Genomic DNA, 18,208 nt, shown 5'->3' with positions numbered 1-18,208 from the left:
TGCAGAGATTAATAACTATTTGAGACTAAGAAAAAGCAACTGTGTAAGATTGGGGCAACTACCATTTCAACATAGTTGAGGGTGGGTCCTACAGGTCTCCTTTACGTCAGAGAAGGTGTACTGGCAGTTAACAGAAATTATATCATTTTATTATAGAGTTTCAAGTAAATTCTTCCCAAGTTTTCTTCAGTAGTTCAAAATGAAGTCCTGCATCTGGTCAGGATTTCTTTCTTGATCTTATTTTGGTTTTTCAAGATAGGATTTCCTGTATAGCTCTGGCTGACTTGGAATTTGCAATGTAGACAATGCTGCCCTAGAAATCACAGGAATACACCTTTCTATGCCTCCAGAGAGCTGGGATGGTGTATCACAATCCTTAGCCTTTGGGAATGATTAAGTTGTATGTCAGCATTCCGGTGATGTCACAATCACATCCTACATCTTCACAGTTAGTTCCTTTCTTGCTATTTGTATGGTCTGACTCTAGCATGAAGAATTGGAAGGTGAATAAAAGAATTTATCAATGTTTTTTTTAATTGTGAATTTTCTTTAATCTCTGCAATTTCAGCAGTATATGAAGGGTTTGTCAAATTCAAGGCATTTAGGGAGCTATAATTTCCAATTGACATGGGGAGTCTATACTCTCTACTTTTATATGGTTTCTCAGAAGTATGAGTTTTGTAGTGTATAGCAAAATTAGAAAGAAAATGAAAGGTTTTGTGATATTTTCTATGTAATTCTATTAGAATTTTGTTGTTGTTTTCTTTTGACAAAGAGGTTCTGAAGTCTGAGCTGTCCTGAAACTCAGCATGAAGTTGAAGATGTTCTCTGACTCACAGATATCATTTTACCTCTGCATCCTGAGTGCACTACCATACCTGGCAGTAATAAGATTTTTCAATTGTAGAACAAGATAAATGTTTTTATTACATTTTTTTTTTAAACCAGGGGCCACAGACATGGCTAAGTGGGCAAGAGCATTGGTTGCTCTTCCTGAAGAACAGTGTTCATTGCCAACACAGGCATGGCAGTTCACAATGATCTGTAATTCCAGTTTCAGGGGATCAGATGACCCCTTCTGTCCTACATCAGGCAGACACATAGTGCACAGACTAACTGCAGGCAAAGCATGCATACATGTTAAAAAAAATAAAAAGCTTTCCCATCATTGCATTTGCATTTAGAATTATATTTTAATATAATCTCTATGATATTCTTTAAAATGTAAAAGTTTCCTAAAGACTTTCACAAGTTTCTTATGTTCCTATTTTGCATACTGTTATGATTTATAAGAAGAGAATATCAGAAAATGCTATGTTACATTTTTCAAATGGTATGTTTCTCTCCATTATGAATTTTCTAATATCTCCTAAGATCTGAAATCTGGCAGAGGATGCATCTGTCTTTGTGTGGTTTCTCTCCATTATGGATTTTCTGATGTCTCCTTAAACCAAAAGAGTAGGTAAAAGAGTTGCCACATTCCTAACAATTTTAAGTTCTCCGTCCAGTAATAACTCTATGACGTTTTCTACATTTTGAGTCGTGGGTAAAGGACTTGTCACATTCCATATATTTGTAATGTCTCTCTCCAGTGTGAACTCTCCGATGTCTTCTAAGATTTGCGCAAAGGGTAAAGGATCTGCCACATTCCACACATTTGTAAGGTTTCTCCCCAGTATGAACTCTCTGATGTCTTTTAAGATCTGAGCAATTGGTAAAGGCTTTGTCACATTCCTTACAACTGTATGGTCTTTCTCCAGTATGAATTCTCTGATGTATTCTAAGACTTACAACGTGGGTAAAGGACATGGCACAGTGTTTGCATTTGTGAAGTTTCTCTCCAGTATGACTTCTCTGATGTTCTCTAAAATATGAGCAGCTAGTAAAAGACTTGTCACATTCCTTACATTTGTAAGGTTTCTCTCCAGTATGAATGCTCTGGTGTCTTTTAAGATGTGAGCAAGTAGTAAAGGATTTGTCACAGTCCTTACAACTGTAAGGTCTCTCTCCAGTATGAACTCTCTGATGTACTTTAAGACTTACAGTATGGGTAAATGATTTGTCACAGTATTTGCATCTGTGAAGTTTCTCTCCAATATGAATTTTTTGATGTGTCCTTAAACCGGAAGATTGGGCAAAAGATTTGCCACATTCCTGACAAATGTAAGGTCGCTCTCCAGTATGAACTCTCTGATGTGTTCTAAGATGTGAGTCCCGGGCAAAGGACTTGTCACATTCCATACATTTGTAAGGTTTCTCTCCAGTATGAATTTTCTGATGTCTTCTAAGGGTTGAGTTCAAGGTAAAGAATTTGTCACATACCTCACATTTGTAAGGCCTTTCACCAGCATGGATTCTGTAATGCCTGTTAAGATGAGATAAGTCAAGAAAAGACTTTCCACATTCTTTGCATTTGTAAGTTTTTTCCCCAGTATGAAGTGTTTGATGCATTTTAAGACCTGCATGCTGGATAAAGGATTTTTCACAAATAATGTAATTGTAGGATTTAATTCCAGAATGAATTCTTTGATGTAGAGTGAGGCTTGAGGCAGTGTGGACAAATTTCTTACATTTCCCACGATGGTGTGGTGTCTCTCTAATATAGATTGGTTGTTGCAAAAAATTGTTTGCAGAGCTGAAATAGTCATATTCTCCCTGACTGTGCTCTTTGTTTGCAGTGTAGAGTCTCTTATTTTGAGTAATGTTGGAACACAAACTTAATGATTTCTCAAAGTCTTTAGACTGCTTTCCAATCTTCACATGTTGATGGACAGGATCACATATGCAATAGTTCTCTGAAAATGAGTACAATTCAGATTAATAAAGCTTGTTCCAATTATATACATATGATAGATAACTTCTCCTTAAGTTCTCCTTTAAAATAAGTCAACTTGCATAATTATATATGTATATACATATATATATTTATTTATAAAGAAATTTAAATACATATGCTCACAGTAATGGACATTCACTATAATTATATAGATTATCACAAAAACAGCATGACAGCCTTTAAAGGTCAGTGATTTATAAGAGATCTTTATCCAAAATCTCTAAGTGGGAAAAAGATGGAAAAAAATAACTGAGGGTCATGAGCTAACTTTGAGATAGAGATCCCTGAGTGGTTGTATTTAGAATATATACCTCTATCTTTAAATATTTCTTCTCAGAAATTGATGAAGAAGAGTTTAAAACAAACCCAGGTTTACAGTGGTTATACATACTACGTGATGGGCAATGTAGAGGACTATTCAAAAGACCCAATTCCTTTAAAGATTAAAGTCTTACTTAAAAGTATCACAGGGTTTACTTTTCTTTCTAGAAAAACACAATAGATTCTTTAAAAGGAATGGATGCAAAGACAATATTCTGCCAGACATCAGAGACTGTAGATTGTGTGAGGCAGGGATGTCATGGGAAGTTATCGCTTTTTTTCTATCCTCCACTGCCTGAGCTCTACACACTGCTGTATTTCTTAACTTTCCTCATAGAGTTATTCTCACGTCCACTCTGTACATTGACTTCTGAGATTATTTCTCAGAAGGGTGTCTGTGTGTTTTCCACCGGCAAGAAAATAAAGGATGTAATATGACGATATATATACAAGGAAGGAAATTACAGAATAATCCTACTTCATAGATTCACGTTAGACTTAAAATTTTGTCAAATCATGCAGACCTGATTTCAGCATAGTCAGTAAAACTGCATTTTGTACTAGTATTAAGTCACCATAATTCAGATGTAATAAGACACAATACCTTCTAACAGTTATTACAACAGGCAGGATGCATCCTGGGGCCAGGACACTATACTAAGTTAAATGATCAGAAATCCTTTCAAGTGGAATTGAACATCACAAAAACATTCTCAGCTCTTGCTTTCTCTTTCACTTAAGTCATCACTGTTGTCCTGCTCATTGACTAGCCCACCCTAGTTATGGCAACTTTCTCCTCTTCACGTTCCAGGTGATCATTTTTGCATACAATAATCCACATGTTCTTTCAGGTAGCCCATGATCCATGCTAGAACTTTTAGAAAGAATACAAAGTCTATAGTAGTTCTGAGCTGAGTACATAAAAATAAAAAGCAGAAGCCGGGTGGTGGTGGTGGTGGTGCAGTCTTTAATCCTAGCACTCGGGAAGCAGAGGGAGCTTAATCTCTGTGAGTTCAAAGTCAGCCTGGTCTACAAGAGCTAGTTTCAGGACAAGCTCCAAAGCTACAGAGAAACCCTGTCTTGAAAAACAAAAACAAACACAACAAAAACAAAACAAAACAAAAAACCCACAAAGCAGAAGAATTTAAGCAGGATTTCTCAACTGAAAATTATTTTCAAAATCTTCAGGGTATTTAGTATTTTCAGTTTGTATATCTTAAATTTTTCTCAGAATTAAAACGATGTCAATTGCAATAACAGATATGGAGATTTAAGATATTGTGGAAATAGTATATGCTATTGAGGTTATGGATGAATCTTAGAACCAAAACGAAGAGTGAGTGGCACCTCTGAAAGTGGAAAATGGAAAGGGAAACCTGAAAAGCATTGAAAAAGTTCTTTCTACTACTAAACATTGCCTTGTCTTCTCTTGGTTTTTGTTGTTGTTGTTGTTGTTTTCAGTACAGCTTAACACATCCTATGAAGAACATCTTAACATCCTATGAAATCAGAACACACAAAAGATAGGTTCGGAATTCAACAAGCAAAACATTCTCACCCACAAAGATCAGGTTGTTATAATTCTCCAACATCACATCAATGCACAAAGCCCTCTGAGCAGAGTCCAGGCATTCCCACTCCTCCTGTGAGAAGTTCACAGCTACATCCCTGAATGTCAACAGACCCTGAAATAAAAAGGTATGGTTTAACCATGTGCTACCTGGAAGTGCTTTCCTGAATATATGGAAACAGAATGTGCATAAACAAAGATAATTACTGAAACAGATGATGTCCAATATAGTCACACTCTATCATGAATGTTCTAACTCTGTGAAGACAGGATGAAATAGTCTTACAAGCAGTATACATGAAACAAGAAATACATTTAAGGTCTGGAAACCATTATCTATCTGTTACAGATGCTGTGTTTATGTTACACAGGATCACAGCAGACATGTCTCAGAAGGAAAATAATTTTATGAGAATTTTTGGGCCACTACAAATAGATAGAAAAATCTGCATTGGCCATATTGCATGTAGTCTATAATTTCCCTAAGAATATGCATAAGCCAAGAGACAAATAACCATTTCGGAGGTTTTTGAGAATATTTCACTTCACTTCTGAAGAGTAATAAAAATCAAGGGAAGTCCAAACCACATCAAAAAATGTTTAAGCAATAGCTAAGAAAATTTTTATCATTGACATTTTGGATAAAGCTCACAGCAAGAATTTAACAGAAATTAATTAAATACTGAGGAAATAAAACTACAAATCAACAAATGGGCAAATAAACTAAATAGACACTATTTCAAGACCAAAGACCACTCAAGCGGCCAATAAACATTGCAAAAGCATTTCGGATCCTAAAAGGGCCACCATAGAAATGCAAATGAAAACTACTTGGCAATATACGGCCTCACCCCAGACAGAATAGCTGTCATCAACTAACCCAAGAATAAATGTTCAATGACACATCGAGAGAAGGGAAGTCTGATTCACTGTTGATGGAGGGGAAGATGCAAATTAATACAGTCATTATGTGAATCAGTTTGGAGATTTTTGAAAAATTTGATGAGAGAACTAACATGACCCGGTTCTTTCACTCCTGGCCATATAACCAGAGAACAATACACCCCACTACAGAGATATTTATACCCCATGTTTACTGCTATTATAATCACCAAAGAAAAGTATTGGAATCAAACTAATTATCTATGAACAGATGAATGAATAATGAAAACTGTATAAAATACTATTCAGCTGAAGAGAAAAATACAAATTTGCAGCCGGTGGTGGTCGTGCTTGCCTTTAATCCAAGCACTCAGGAGGCAGAAGCAGGTGGACCTCTGTGAGTTCAAAGCCAGCCTGGTCTATAAGAGCTAGTTCCAGGACAGGCTCCAAAGCTACAGAGAAATCCTGTCTCAAAAAACAAAAACAAAATCAAAAACAAAACAAAACAAAATTGAGAGAAAATGGATGGACCCAAAATGTATACTATTAAGTACAGTCATATACTTTTAGAAGAAGACACCACACCACATTTTTGCTCATATGCAGAATCTACCCAAATATATATATATATATATATATATATATATATATATATATATATATGTATGTGTGTGTGTGTGTGTGTGTGTGTGTGTTTATATATATATAAACAATATATATAAGGGCACAGTATAACATAAAGAACAGAAAAGAACAAAAGAACAAAAGCGAACAGAAAAGGTTAAATTATCAGTGATGGAATGTAGGTAATGAATACCAATTATGAAAAAGGATTTAAAGTTAAAGGCTTTTCTAGTTCTAATTCTGTCAAAGGTTTTTGGGCTTTTGGTGGTGGATAAGAAAATCAAAATACATTCAATAGTGAAAATATAAAATCCCATGTAACGCTCCAGAGCTTCCCTATGTTGACTATATAAAAGTACTCTGAGTTGTACCGTCCTTTTGTCTGCTGAACTTCAATGAGAGATTTTATGGTGTGTCTATTTGCAGAATTGTTCATAATAAAATTTTATAATTTTATCAAAGGCAGAAAAACCTAATATATGCGTATTGGACCATCAGCCATTACTTACTGTTTCTCTTCTTTGAGTTTCTCTTTCAGGAACAATGAATACATAGCTCATTTCCCTATCAAATGAAGGGGGTCATACTGAAGGAATAGTACTGAAAACAGAGAACAATGTCAAACCACATGAAAATACCCAACCAGAAGAATATGAGCAGGTGTCTAATCAATGATCCCAAAGACAAGAGAGCATGGAAAGAGATTTGAAACTTGGAGAGAAAATAACCACCAAGCATCTTGTTGCAGAAGGAAAACTACTCTCTTAAAATTGATGGAAATATAAATATATTCAAGATAGTCACCAATTAACAAAATTGATTTTATCAAATACATTAGAGGTAAAATATGCACAGGAGAATCAGAGGAATAATCCAAGAGAACATGGGAAAGAATAAATTTCATGTGAAGAATAGATAAATGCAGGAAAACTGGAGAGCGCACCTATAAGCAATACAGCAAGCCAGTTTCTCAAAAAGAAGGAAGAAGAATACTATGAATAATTCAATCAGCAACAACATAAAAATAAAACCACTGGAAATAAAAATGCCACGAGCAAAAAAACTAGCCACACTAAAAATCAAAATACAGAGTCCTCAATTAAATAAACAAACTTTCAAACTAAATAACTTCAGCACATGGCTCAGTTGTTCCATTCCTCAGCATATGCTGAATGGACTTGACATCCTGGCTCACACACACTCATTGCTGCTCAACGTACAAAAAGGAAAACAACCTAAGTGTCCTTCACTGACAAATGGATAGTGAAAATATGGTACACATACACTATGGAATTGTATTGAGCTGTAAAAAATTGGAAATCATGATCTTTGCAGGTAAATGGATGGACCTAGAAAAGATCATATTGAGTGAGGTAACCTGGACCCAGAAACACAGACAATGTTTGTTCTCTTTCCTAGGAAGTTCCTAGCTTCAAATCTTCAGATGGAGTCCACAACCTGGAGTGACTGCAGTAACCAGGAAAGTAAAAGGACAGCATTATGGAGTGTGGGGTAGTGATAGAGACAGGAGTAACGGGGAACAAAATCTGAAGGGAAAAATAAAAAACAGGGGTGAGGATATAATTATGAGGAAGGGACAGCAATAAACACAAAAGAAGGAAGGTAACAAAAAGGATGTCTGGAAAACTCATAAGGAATTCATTTATTCCTTGACTATTATCCATTCACCAAAAAATGTCTATAGTACATACAAATCTCAGTCAGCATACACATTTAGAGTATAAATGAAAATTTTCCAACTGCACTGATGAGGTTCCTTGTGGTGATATTTTGTTTGTGCTGTACCAAACATAGCTTGCCTGAATATCAGAGTGCAGAGGTAGCACACTAGTTAGGTCTAGAGGCTAGGCAGTAGTAGCACACACCTTTAATCCCAGCACTCAGGAGAGAGACAGATTTCTGTGAGTTCAAGGTCACACTGGGCTACTTGAGCTCAGTCTGAAAGAGAAAGAGTTCACACATTTGATCCTAGCACTCTGGATCCCAGGCCTTTAATCCCAGCGCTAGGGAGGTGGAGACAGGAGTGATATGGCTGGGAGGAGAGGAGAAAATAAGGCAGGGGGAGACAGGAGCTCAGAGCATTCTTCAGTCTGAGGTTTCATGGAGACAGCGTTCAATCTGAAATTTCATTAACAGAGCATTTAGTCTGAGGATCCATAGAGACAGGATCGCCCTTTTGGTCTGAACAATGGTAGAGGTAAAAACTTTCTAGTGAGTGGCTTCTCTGCTTTTCTGATCTTTCAACATTAACCTCTATATCTGACTCCAGAATTTATTATTAAGACCAAATAGAATTTACACTACAACTCCTCACAAGAGTCATAGATTTTCTAACAAGATGACCAACACCAAGGGTAAGAAGCATGCTTAGAAGTTGTTGGTCACAGCTGTGCAAGAGACCTCCAAAACATTATACGGTATTGCTATTGCCCATGGTTGCCAATTAGAGGCAGAGGCTGAGTCCCTAGAGAACTCAAGATGGAACTGACCTTAAAGCTTCATGCCTGGGGACTAGCTTTCATGGTGCCAGAAGGCAACATCCAAGCTTCCAAAGGAGGGAGCCACCCAATAGTCCAACCCAGCTATGACACCTATGAACAACAAAAATTATCCAAACTGAATGACAGCCCTAAGGGTGCAAGAGTGGCACACAAACCTTGGTGGTAACCAACAGCTTCTAGCTGGATTAAGATCATTCCAATGAGAGGAAAAACATGCCTGGGACTGGAAACCTTGTCAGTTTCCCTAGAGCTACTGAAGTCAGGGATCTTGGAGGAGAACCTACAACCAGTACTTTACGAAATCAGCATAGGTCCTTACTGCATTCTAAATATTTAGCATAATTTTCGACAGACAATAGAAGACAGTACAAATGGAGTTTAGCAGGATACTTCCTGGTCAAAACCATGCTGGCATTATTTTCAGGAATGAAGACAAAAACACTAAAAGGTAGAGAATGTTAGAATACCAAAGCTCAAAAATTCTGAAAACAATAAATAAACTTAGAGGTATTAATTTTCATTGTTTTTATAATATATAAAAATCAAGGAATAAAATGATTTAAAAATGGTATGAAACATAATCAGTGAAGTGAATGAATAAGGACAGCATCAGTCACATGCATAACCAAATAAAATTTTCTTCTGTAGAAAGTCTTCTCATGCTTATATTTTGAAAATCCAGACATTTTTCTCAGTGGAAGTCTCCAGAATAATTTTGAGTGAAACTGGAAGTGGTAAAACTGATTTCTTGTCCCACTTCCACATTTACTTGATCCCCTTTCCTCCCCTTCACCAGTCCCTCTACCATACCTGCATCCTTAGCTGCTGTCTCCTCTCCTTCCAGGCCCTTTGTTCTGCTGCACAGGTGAGCAGGTCTGGGTGATCAGTGAACCCTGTACATGATTAAGAGATTGTTCAGGAAGCACTTGGATTTCTGACACAGTACTGTGGTGATCTTTTGTTTGTACTCTAACAAATAAAGCTTGCCTGAATATCAGAGGGCAGAATTAGCCACTAGTTAACCACAGAGGTCTGGAAACCAGTACAGAGAGGAAGTGATATAGTTGGGCAGAGAGAATATAAGGCAGGAGGCTGAAGACAGATGCTGCAACAATACAGAAGAACTTTGGAAGACTGCACAGGCAGTGAGATGTCTCTGTCAATTCTAGAGTACTGGAAGTCGCTTATAATGCACTTCTTGTTAACTTAGGTAATATATCCTTCTGGGGTCTTTAAAGTGTTGAAGACCGATAGTTATAGTTTTCCTTAGTTATACTAAAAAATAAATGAGATATGAAATTTTAGACTCACAAATATAAAATAGATGATAGTATATTTTTCTTATTTTTGTTAGATATAAATAGACTAAATATTGTAACTGTAATTCTTGCTTGATACCTGTTTTTGTTATATGTAATTTTACTATGTTAAAGTTAAAACCTTCCCTTTTAATTAGGCAGAAAAGGAGAGATGATGTGGGATGTCCTTCTGTATATGTGTTGCTTTTACTGGTTGATGAATACAGTTCTTTGGACCAATTGCTTAGCAGAATAAAGCCATGCAGGAAATCCAAACAAAAATATAGAAAAAGAGTAGGTAGAGTCAGGGGGGTGCCACATAGCTTCAGAAGGAACCTTATCTAATAAGCCATAGCCTTTCTTTCCTTCTCTTCCTCCCCCACCATGGGGTTCCTCTGTTATACCCCTCGTTAGCCTTAGACTTACTCTGTAGATCAGGATGGCAAGCAACTCCAAGATTCACCTGTCTCTGCCACCAAAGTGCTGGAGTTAAGGGCATGTGCCACTCCCCCGACCAGGTTTATAATGCCCATGCCCTTTTTTTTTCTTCTTTTGATTTTTCAAGACAGGGTTTCTCTGTAGCTTTGGAGCCTGTCCTGGAACAAACTCTTGTAGACCAGGCTGGCCTTGAACTCACAGAGATCTACCTGCCTCTGCCTCCTAAGTGCCGGATCAAAGGCCTGTGCCACCACCAACTGGCACTATAATGCCCTTTTTAGCTGTGAAAAGACTGACCTGAGACCTTCAAACAGCAGACTGTGCTTTTCCTGGTTCTAATCTGTACATTAAGACCTCAGCACAAAAATACACATTTCTTTTTTCTTGTTTTCTTCTTTTTTTGAGACAGGATCTCACCATGTAGCTCGGATTGTCCTGGAAGTCACTATGTACATATTACTGGCCTTCAACTCACTGCAATCTGCCTTCCTTTGCTTTCCCACTGCTGGGATTCCATGTGTATACCACCAAGCCTGGCAAAGACATTTTTCAGAATGCTGTATTTACATATCAGAGTGCAAACATCTCCGAGGGAAAAATTAATGTCGGATACAAACTTTAGTAGTAAATGTTAAAAGTTTAAAACCATATCTGTGAAACTTGAAAAAATATATTTCAGATTCAGTTCAATCTGCAGGCCATTATGTAGGTTAACAGGCCAGTGGAAAATGACTCTGCCCCTGTCCTTCCCCAGAACTCCGAGACTGGTGCAAGTGTTACAGTAGAAAGGGAAAGCACTACCCAATGCAGGCCTTGCAGCTCTGAAGGGAAAGGTATCCTGGCAGCTGGGAATCAAGGAATACCACAAAGCCAAACTGAAAAACAAAACTCACAGAAGAGATTTACTGGGAGGGAAAAACACAGCCTCTGCTCTGAGGAGATTCAGCAAAGAACTAAGCAGGAAATTGTATTGATATAGTATTTTAGGGGAGGGTGAAGAGGGACAGAGCTTTCCAGGGTGACCTGGGATTGGAGAGAATTTGTGGCCTGATCTTGGGGCAAACTCAGGGATTACTGGAATTTTGTGGCCAGGTACTGGGCATTTCCCGCTGTAAATTGGGGCCTGGCTACTCTCCTGCCTGAAGGGACTAAAAAAGGCACTTACGACCCTTAGAGCATTCTGGGGGAATGGGCGGGTAGGGCGGGGTCTAGCCAAGCCTGTGCCTCAAGAGGCTTACAACCCGGAAAGCAAGCCCCGTGATTAACTGTTAATAGATAGTCACCATTTCAGCATTAAGTAATACTTCAGGCCCCACTGTACATTTCCACTATCACCCTGCACATGATCCAAAGATACTATAGAAGCCCAACCTCTGCCCAGCCTTCCACTGTCTCTCTTCCCTTTCAGTGTAGCCACCAGTCTGTTTTTCCCCAATAAATTTCTGGCATTAGGTTTGTTGCATGGTGTGCCTTTGTTGTGTTCCTTCACACCTGACTGCAAAGATGTCCTTGCGCTGAAAAACCCTTCCACGTCCTCTCATGACTAATATCAAAAAGCTCTGCCGGAATGCTAAGTACCAGGTAGAACACAGAAATTAACAGGGATGATATAAATTTCGAGAGCTTTGTTCTTACAATCATAGCAAAGAGAAACGCCTTTGCAAGCATCAACAAATAAATTTAAATATTCTACTCAATTATTTTTATAACACCATTTCGGCGACCAGAGACGATGAATTAAAATCAGGATGCTCCTCTGACCTGGGAGGTTCCAGGGCCGCCGGGTTGCGGTTCCCGCCACTGCGCTGCTGACTGCTGACTTTCCCAGGCCGCCCCGCGGAGACTGCGGCTCCGGGAGTTTTCGAGTCCCCGAGACACCCGGCAGTGTCCTCCGCTCCCAGGTCTGCACCACTCGATCCCCGACGGTGCAGGTCCCCGAGCAACGACGGGGAACCAGCGCTGGGTACTTCAGGCTTCGGCTCTTCCGCCCAATTTATCAGTAAAGCCCCTTCCCAGCTTCCGCTTACGTCATGCCTCTAAGCCCTCCCACTACCTCAACAACTGCCAACGACCTCTTTCAACCTCTGTTTCCGGGTGAGTGTCTCCGCCCCCCTGAACCTGCCGCTGTGTCTCGGGCTGCCCTGGACCTGATTTGCTCAGCTTGCTGCCAAGCCTAAACCAGAACTGGATGTAGGAGGACGCTGCACGGCTTTACTTGACCCCACAGGGAGTTCTGACCCCTTCAAATAAACGACAGGCAGCCTAACCTCGACCTGACTATCACCCTCCCGGGCGTATTTATCCAAACGATAATACGCTAGATTCAGATGCCAGCATCCCTTCGCCAACAAAAATATGACAAGTGAAAACCAAAATTTGCAACTGTGTCCTGGATTAAAAAAAAAAAATAGGTGTCTCAAGAAGTCAGGTCAGTCCATCGCTAACATCCCAGGGCTGAGTTCATCCCGCGCTGTTCTGCTCTCACCCCCTAGAAGGTGGTCTTGTCATTTTATTCACTCAGAAAGGAGTTTGTCTTCTATAATGCATGCTTAAGGTGCTTTGAGATAAAGCATAGTTTGTGGTTTTTGTTGTTGTTGTTGTTGTTGTTGTTTTACTCAGTGATGAATGAAGAGTGTCTTGCTGTCCAAGATTTAGAAAATAAAGGAGGTGTGTGGTCCCAATCCTAAGAAAGTCTGTGACTCTAGAACCATTGACAAAGAGGAGGAAAGGAAATAAGGGAAAGAGGAGGAAGAGCTAAGACATGCCATTCTTTAGACTCCATACAGCTGCTGTAATCAGTAACCAACAGCAGCTGTACTTACCTGCATTGTCCTCACACTAGATCAAATTAATCTAAGAGCAGGAAAGGCTCACAAGGCCCACTCTTTACCTCTCAAATGTTGGCTATGGATGGATTGTAGGAGAAGAATCACTACATTTAACTGTAGTACTCTGCTGAGTCCAGCAGGCTCAAACACATAGCTCCAAACCCACAGTCTCACAGATGGCCCTGGTTAATCTCAGGGGATCCCAAGCGAAATGAAAGGAGATGAACACAATAAATTTGTTGGAATTGTGGACCCATAGCAGAGAGGCAGGAGGCGAGAGTGGGCAGTATTTAAGGAACATGCTGTGTGTATGTGAAATAGTTAATAACACACTTTTTTATAGCATAAGACTTTTTTAATGTTTATTTATTCATTATGTATACAATATTCTGTCTGTGTGTATGTCTGCAGGCCAGAAGAGGGCACCAGACCTCATTACAGATGGTTGTGAGCCACCATATGGTTGCTGGGAATTGAACTCAGGACCTTTGGAAGAGCAGGCAATGCTCTTAACCACTGAGCCATCTCTCCAGCCCAATACACACTTTTTAAGTGACCATATCAGTCTGTAATTTCTTTTTGGTTGTATCATTATCTGGTTTAATGTCAGGTAATATTAAGAGTCAGGAAGTCTTCCTTTCTTGTCAAAAAGTATTTAAAGTAGCTTTGCTGTTAGTTCTTTGAAGTTCTGATAGAATCCTGTCGATATGGTCCTGGTATTGGGGTTTTTTTTTTGGAGGGGGGGGCATTCCTGGTTCTAGCTCATTGCTACTTGTAGTTTTGCTTCCATTATTTATTTCTTCTTCTTTTAGTTTCATGTATTATATATACTCGTCTATTTTAATTAAAGTTTGTAATTTAGTGGAGTTGAAAATTTAATGTTAATAGACAAAAGACCCATTTGTTTACTCATGACTATCAAGTATGTGGTGAAGGTACCTTGGGTAATTGTCAAGACATGATAACAAAAAGTGATGTATAGTTGGGCAAGATCTTACAAGCCTATGAATCCAGCTCTCAAAATCCAGGAACAAGGAGATCTCTGAGGTCAAAGCCATCCTGATCTACAAAGAGTGTCTCGAACAGTCGGTAATACACAGAGAGACCCTGTCTGGAAACAAAGAAAACACCTTCTTGTAGAATAGCTTTTAAGGTACCAGAAGTACAATGCAAGCTTCCAATGGAGAAAGCCAAAGAACAGTCCTACCCAGCTATAATGCCTATGACCCACATCAGTGGTCTTCATGGTACAATAACCCTAAGAGTGCAGTAGTGGCAGCCATGCCTTATTGTTAACAAACAGCTCTCTAATTGGACTTAAGGCTTTTGTAACAAAAATAGAAACCATAATTGGTACTAGACACCTGGCTACCTACTTGGTGCTGGGGAAGTTAAGAATGTTAGAGAATAACCAAGATCCAGTTCTTCTAAACCAGCATAACCCCACAGATAAACGTAGTCTCCACCCTCATCAAGGAAACTTCTCTTTGCAACAGAGTCTGCTACAAAATAACTACAACTAATGAAAATCCAGAGTTATGGAGACCAAGCCCAATGGATATATCTACAAAACTCTCCTTTAATCAAGGCTCAAGGACCATTTTTGAAGAGGGGGAATAAATATTGTAAGAACCATAGAATCATAGAATTTAATGTGAGATTTTAAGGTTGTGTCTCCAGAAGCTATGTCCATAAAATTTCACCTACATGACCACCCAAACAGGATCTGAACATGGTTATAAACTATGGGCTTGCTAAAATGGATAAGGAAAGACCCACTGGCCTGAGCCCTACAGAGGAAAAAATAGACAATATAGGAGAATGTTGGGAGCTGCAGAAATAGTCTCTGCCAAGGACGAGCACAACTACATGTCTAAATACCAAATGTTCAGCCTTGAAAACATTCATACAAGTAATATTTTATGGACTGAGCAGTTTATTTAAGAAAATATGTATGTAGACATACATACATATGCAATATTGCTAATGAAAAAGAGGCTATGAATTTGAAAGAGCAGGGAGGGACTTAAGGAAGGGTTTGGGGATGTGGCTGAGCTAAGACGCGCTGCCGGGAGACTCTGTAGGATCCGCGGCCCAGAGCATCCGAGCAGTGAACTCTTCAAGTCTTCGATTTTTTTTTTTAAATGGCCTCCAATAAAAGTACATTGAAAAAACGGGAAAGAAACAGAATGGAAAGAGTAAAAAAGTTGAAGAGTTAGAGCCTGAAGAATTTGTGGTAGAAAAAGTACTGGACCGGCGTGTAGTGAATGGGAAGGTGGAGTATTTCCTCAAGTGGAAGGGGTTCACAGATGCTGATAATACTCGGGAACCAGAAGAAAATTTAGATTGTCCAGAATTAATTGAAGCATTTCTTAATTCTCAAAAAGCTGGTAAAGAAAAAGATGATACAAAAAGGAAATCTTTATCTGACAGTGAATCTGATGATAGCAAATGGAAGAAGACAAGAGACGCTGCCGACAAACCAAAGGGTTTCGCCAGAGGTCTTGATCCTGAACGAATAATCGGTGCCACAGACAGCAGTGGAGAATTAATGTTTCTTATGAAATGAAGGACTCAGCTGAGGCGGACTTGGTGCTGGCAAAGGAGGCAAATATGAATTGTCCTCAGATTGTCATTGCCTTTTTTTTTTTTTTTTTTTTTTTTTTGGTTTTTCGAGACAGGGTTTCTCTGTGGCTTTGGAGCCTGTCCTGGAACTAGCTCTTGTAGACCAGGCTGGTCTCGAACTCACAGAGATCCGCCTGCCTCTGCCTCCCAAGTGCTGGGATTAAAGGCGTGCGCCACCACCGCCCGGCTGTCATCGCCTTTTATGAAGAAAGGCTGACTTGGCATTCTTGTCCGGAAGACGAGGCTCAATAATTGTTTATATATGTATCTGGATCATGAGTTTTGAATTACTAGTGTGGAAAAAATAGCGTTCTAATGAAAATCGAGTTTGATATGCTGGTTTTGAAAGTATTGACAGTAGTTGGGATATTTTTGGGTTTTGTTCTGCATCAAAAGGCACTGATTCCTTTGAGCAAATAAAAGCTTTCTGTAGTTGTTTCTTTTAACAGTAGAATGTTTGATACTGTGTTGTATTTCCTTGGCTTTGAAGAACAGCTTTTCTTAAATGCTGGGGAGATTTTACAGTCATTACTCAATCAGAACTTATTTTTAACTGGGACACAGAAGGACCATTCTGGGTTTTTTGTTTGTAAGCTTGTGTGTGCATAAGACCCTTATGTAACTGTTTTTCATTTTGTCTTGTTTTCAATACTCAAAAACTGTAGATGAAACATGTGTTGAGATTCCTCCCTTGTGAACATTTTCCTGAAACCATAACCTTTCAGATCAAGTATACAGTTCTGTAATTTACTGGATAGTTTTAAAGCAACCACATCAGAATTTATCTATTATCACATACAGTAGTTTGTTTACAAAATTTTGCTCTTACAAACTTACCCCTTCAGAAAATGGAATTAGACAAAGTAGCACTATGACTTAATAATAACAAGACTTATGCTGGGTGTAGTGACATGTGCCTTTAATCCCAGTACTTTGGAGGCAGATAGGTCTCTGATTTAGACTAGATCAGCCGGGTCTATTGAGTTTCAGGTCAGCCAGGGCTATACAGAGAGTCCTGTCTCTAAAAACTAAGCAAAAAGACAACTAGGCATGTAAGGTTCCTCTAGTGAACCATTCCTTTGTAGAAAGTTGAAATCTATTAAAAGGTTATGATGTGTGAAATATCTGTTTGCTGTGGAAATAGAATCATGGTTAGAGACGATGTTGGCAATTTCAGACCTGCTGACATAAATGAACAAAATTTGGTAATATAAACTATTGACTTGCATGCTTTTTCTTTACCCTGTCTCATTCCTTACTGGTAGTATCAATCTTTTCAGTATTTGGGTTCTCGTTTAATGAGCTAGAAAAGTAACTTTGTAGTATCAGAATGTCATCCAACTGTATATTTACTTTATTGTAAATAATGGTGAACAGTGGTCAATAAATAGTTTTATATTCCTTTAAAAAAAAGGAAGGGTTTGAATGGAGGAAAGTAGGAAGAGAAATGTTCTAATTATATAGTGAAGTCAAATTTTTAAATGTAAAAAAATAAAGCAAGTGAACAAACATCAATAAACCAAAGTAAAACCAAAACTAACATTCAAAAGTTTTATACCCATCAGGAAATGCAGACTAGGATGCATTTAAGTTTCCATACTGCCCTAATTACAATGTCCATCATCAGTAAAGGAAATGATAACCTAATGTTAGCATATGTGGTTATACACTGCTGTGGGAATGAGAATTATAGAATAAACTTTTGACATCAGTCTAGATGTTCTAATAAAAATGAAAAAATGAAAGAAGAAAAGTATTGTGTAGTCGAATTATAATACTGATATGTGACAGTATTCCTGTGGGAACAAGGACAAACCAAGTGGAAAGCAACAAAGTCTAACTTGGTGAACCAATAGTGATTGTTTCCTTTTTTAGGGAAATCTTGTTTGCATGTATGTCTGTGCACCGTGTCTGTTCCCAGAAGAGGGCACTGGATGCCCTGGAGTTGAAGTTACAGACCTGCCCGTGTGAGGGTGCTAGGAATTCAAAGTGAATCTTCTGAAAAACCAGACAATGTTCTTAAGCACTGAGTCATTCCTAAATCCAGTGGACCAGTGAGTTTTATTGGGGTGACTTACAAAAGTGGGGTGAGGAGTTACTTATAGAAGCACAAAGAACTAAATGATAGCTGCATCATCCTGTGAGGGTGAGCGCTAATGAGGCTGGAAACCTGGGGATCACTGCACAGCTTACAGGCAGCTCAAAGGAGGTTGGAAGTGTCTTCCAAGCCACTCAGTACCTCCTCCAGGCAACTTGTCTTGTCT

The 18,208-nt window shown here is 38.7% G+C and overlaps 1 protein-coding gene and 1 pseudogene across 1 annotated transcript; one reads left to right on the top strand and one right to left on the bottom strand.

The window, feature by feature from the left end:
* Nucleotides 1-899: 899 nt before the first annotated feature.
* LOC119820865 (zinc finger protein 54-like) lies at nt 900-12,508 on the bottom strand. Its single transcript, XM_038339542.1, has 6 exons — nt 12,253-12,508; nt 9,566-9,648; nt 8,744-8,845; nt 6,743-6,797; nt 4,716-4,842; nt 900-2,795 (listed from the first exon to the last, which is right to left on the bottom strand). The coding sequence occupies exons 4-6, from the start codon at nt 6,791-6,793 to the stop codon at nt 1,492-1,494; spliced, it is 1,482 nt and encodes a 493-aa protein (XP_038195470.1). The 5' UTR covers nt 6,794-6,797; nt 8,744-8,845; nt 9,566-9,648; nt 12,253-12,508; the 3' UTR covers nt 900-1,491.
* A 2,955-nt stretch (nt 12,509-15,463) lies between these two features.
* Nucleotides 15,464-16,196, top strand: LOC119820877 (annotated as a pseudogene).
* Nucleotides 16,197-18,208: the final 2,012 nt, after the last annotated feature.

This window comes from Arvicola amphibius, chromosome 8, assembly GCF_903992535.2.
Source record: "Arvicola amphibius chromosome 8, mArvAmp1.2, whole genome shotgun sequence".
NCBI classification, from domain to species: domain Eukaryota; kingdom Metazoa; phylum Chordata; class Mammalia; order Rodentia; family Cricetidae; genus Arvicola; species Arvicola amphibius.
Note: the sequence above shows the minus strand (reverse complement) of the source record. Positions and strands in the feature narration are given on the sequence as shown.

Excerpts from the sequence above, each read along its gene's own strand:
- LOC119820865 (XM_038339542.1), bottom strand. The coding sequence starts at position 6,793 with ATGAGCTATGTATTCATTGTTCCTGAAAGAGAAACTCAAAGAAGAGAA. Across the intron at positions 4,843-6,742 it reads AAACTCAAAGAAGAGAAACA|GGTCTGTTGACATTCAGGGA; the intron begins GTAAGTAATGGC and ends TTTTTATTTCAG. Across the intron at positions 2,796-4,715 it reads TAACAACCTGATCTTTGTGG|AGAACTATTGCATATGTGAT; the intron begins GTGAGAATGTTT and ends ACTCATTTTCAG.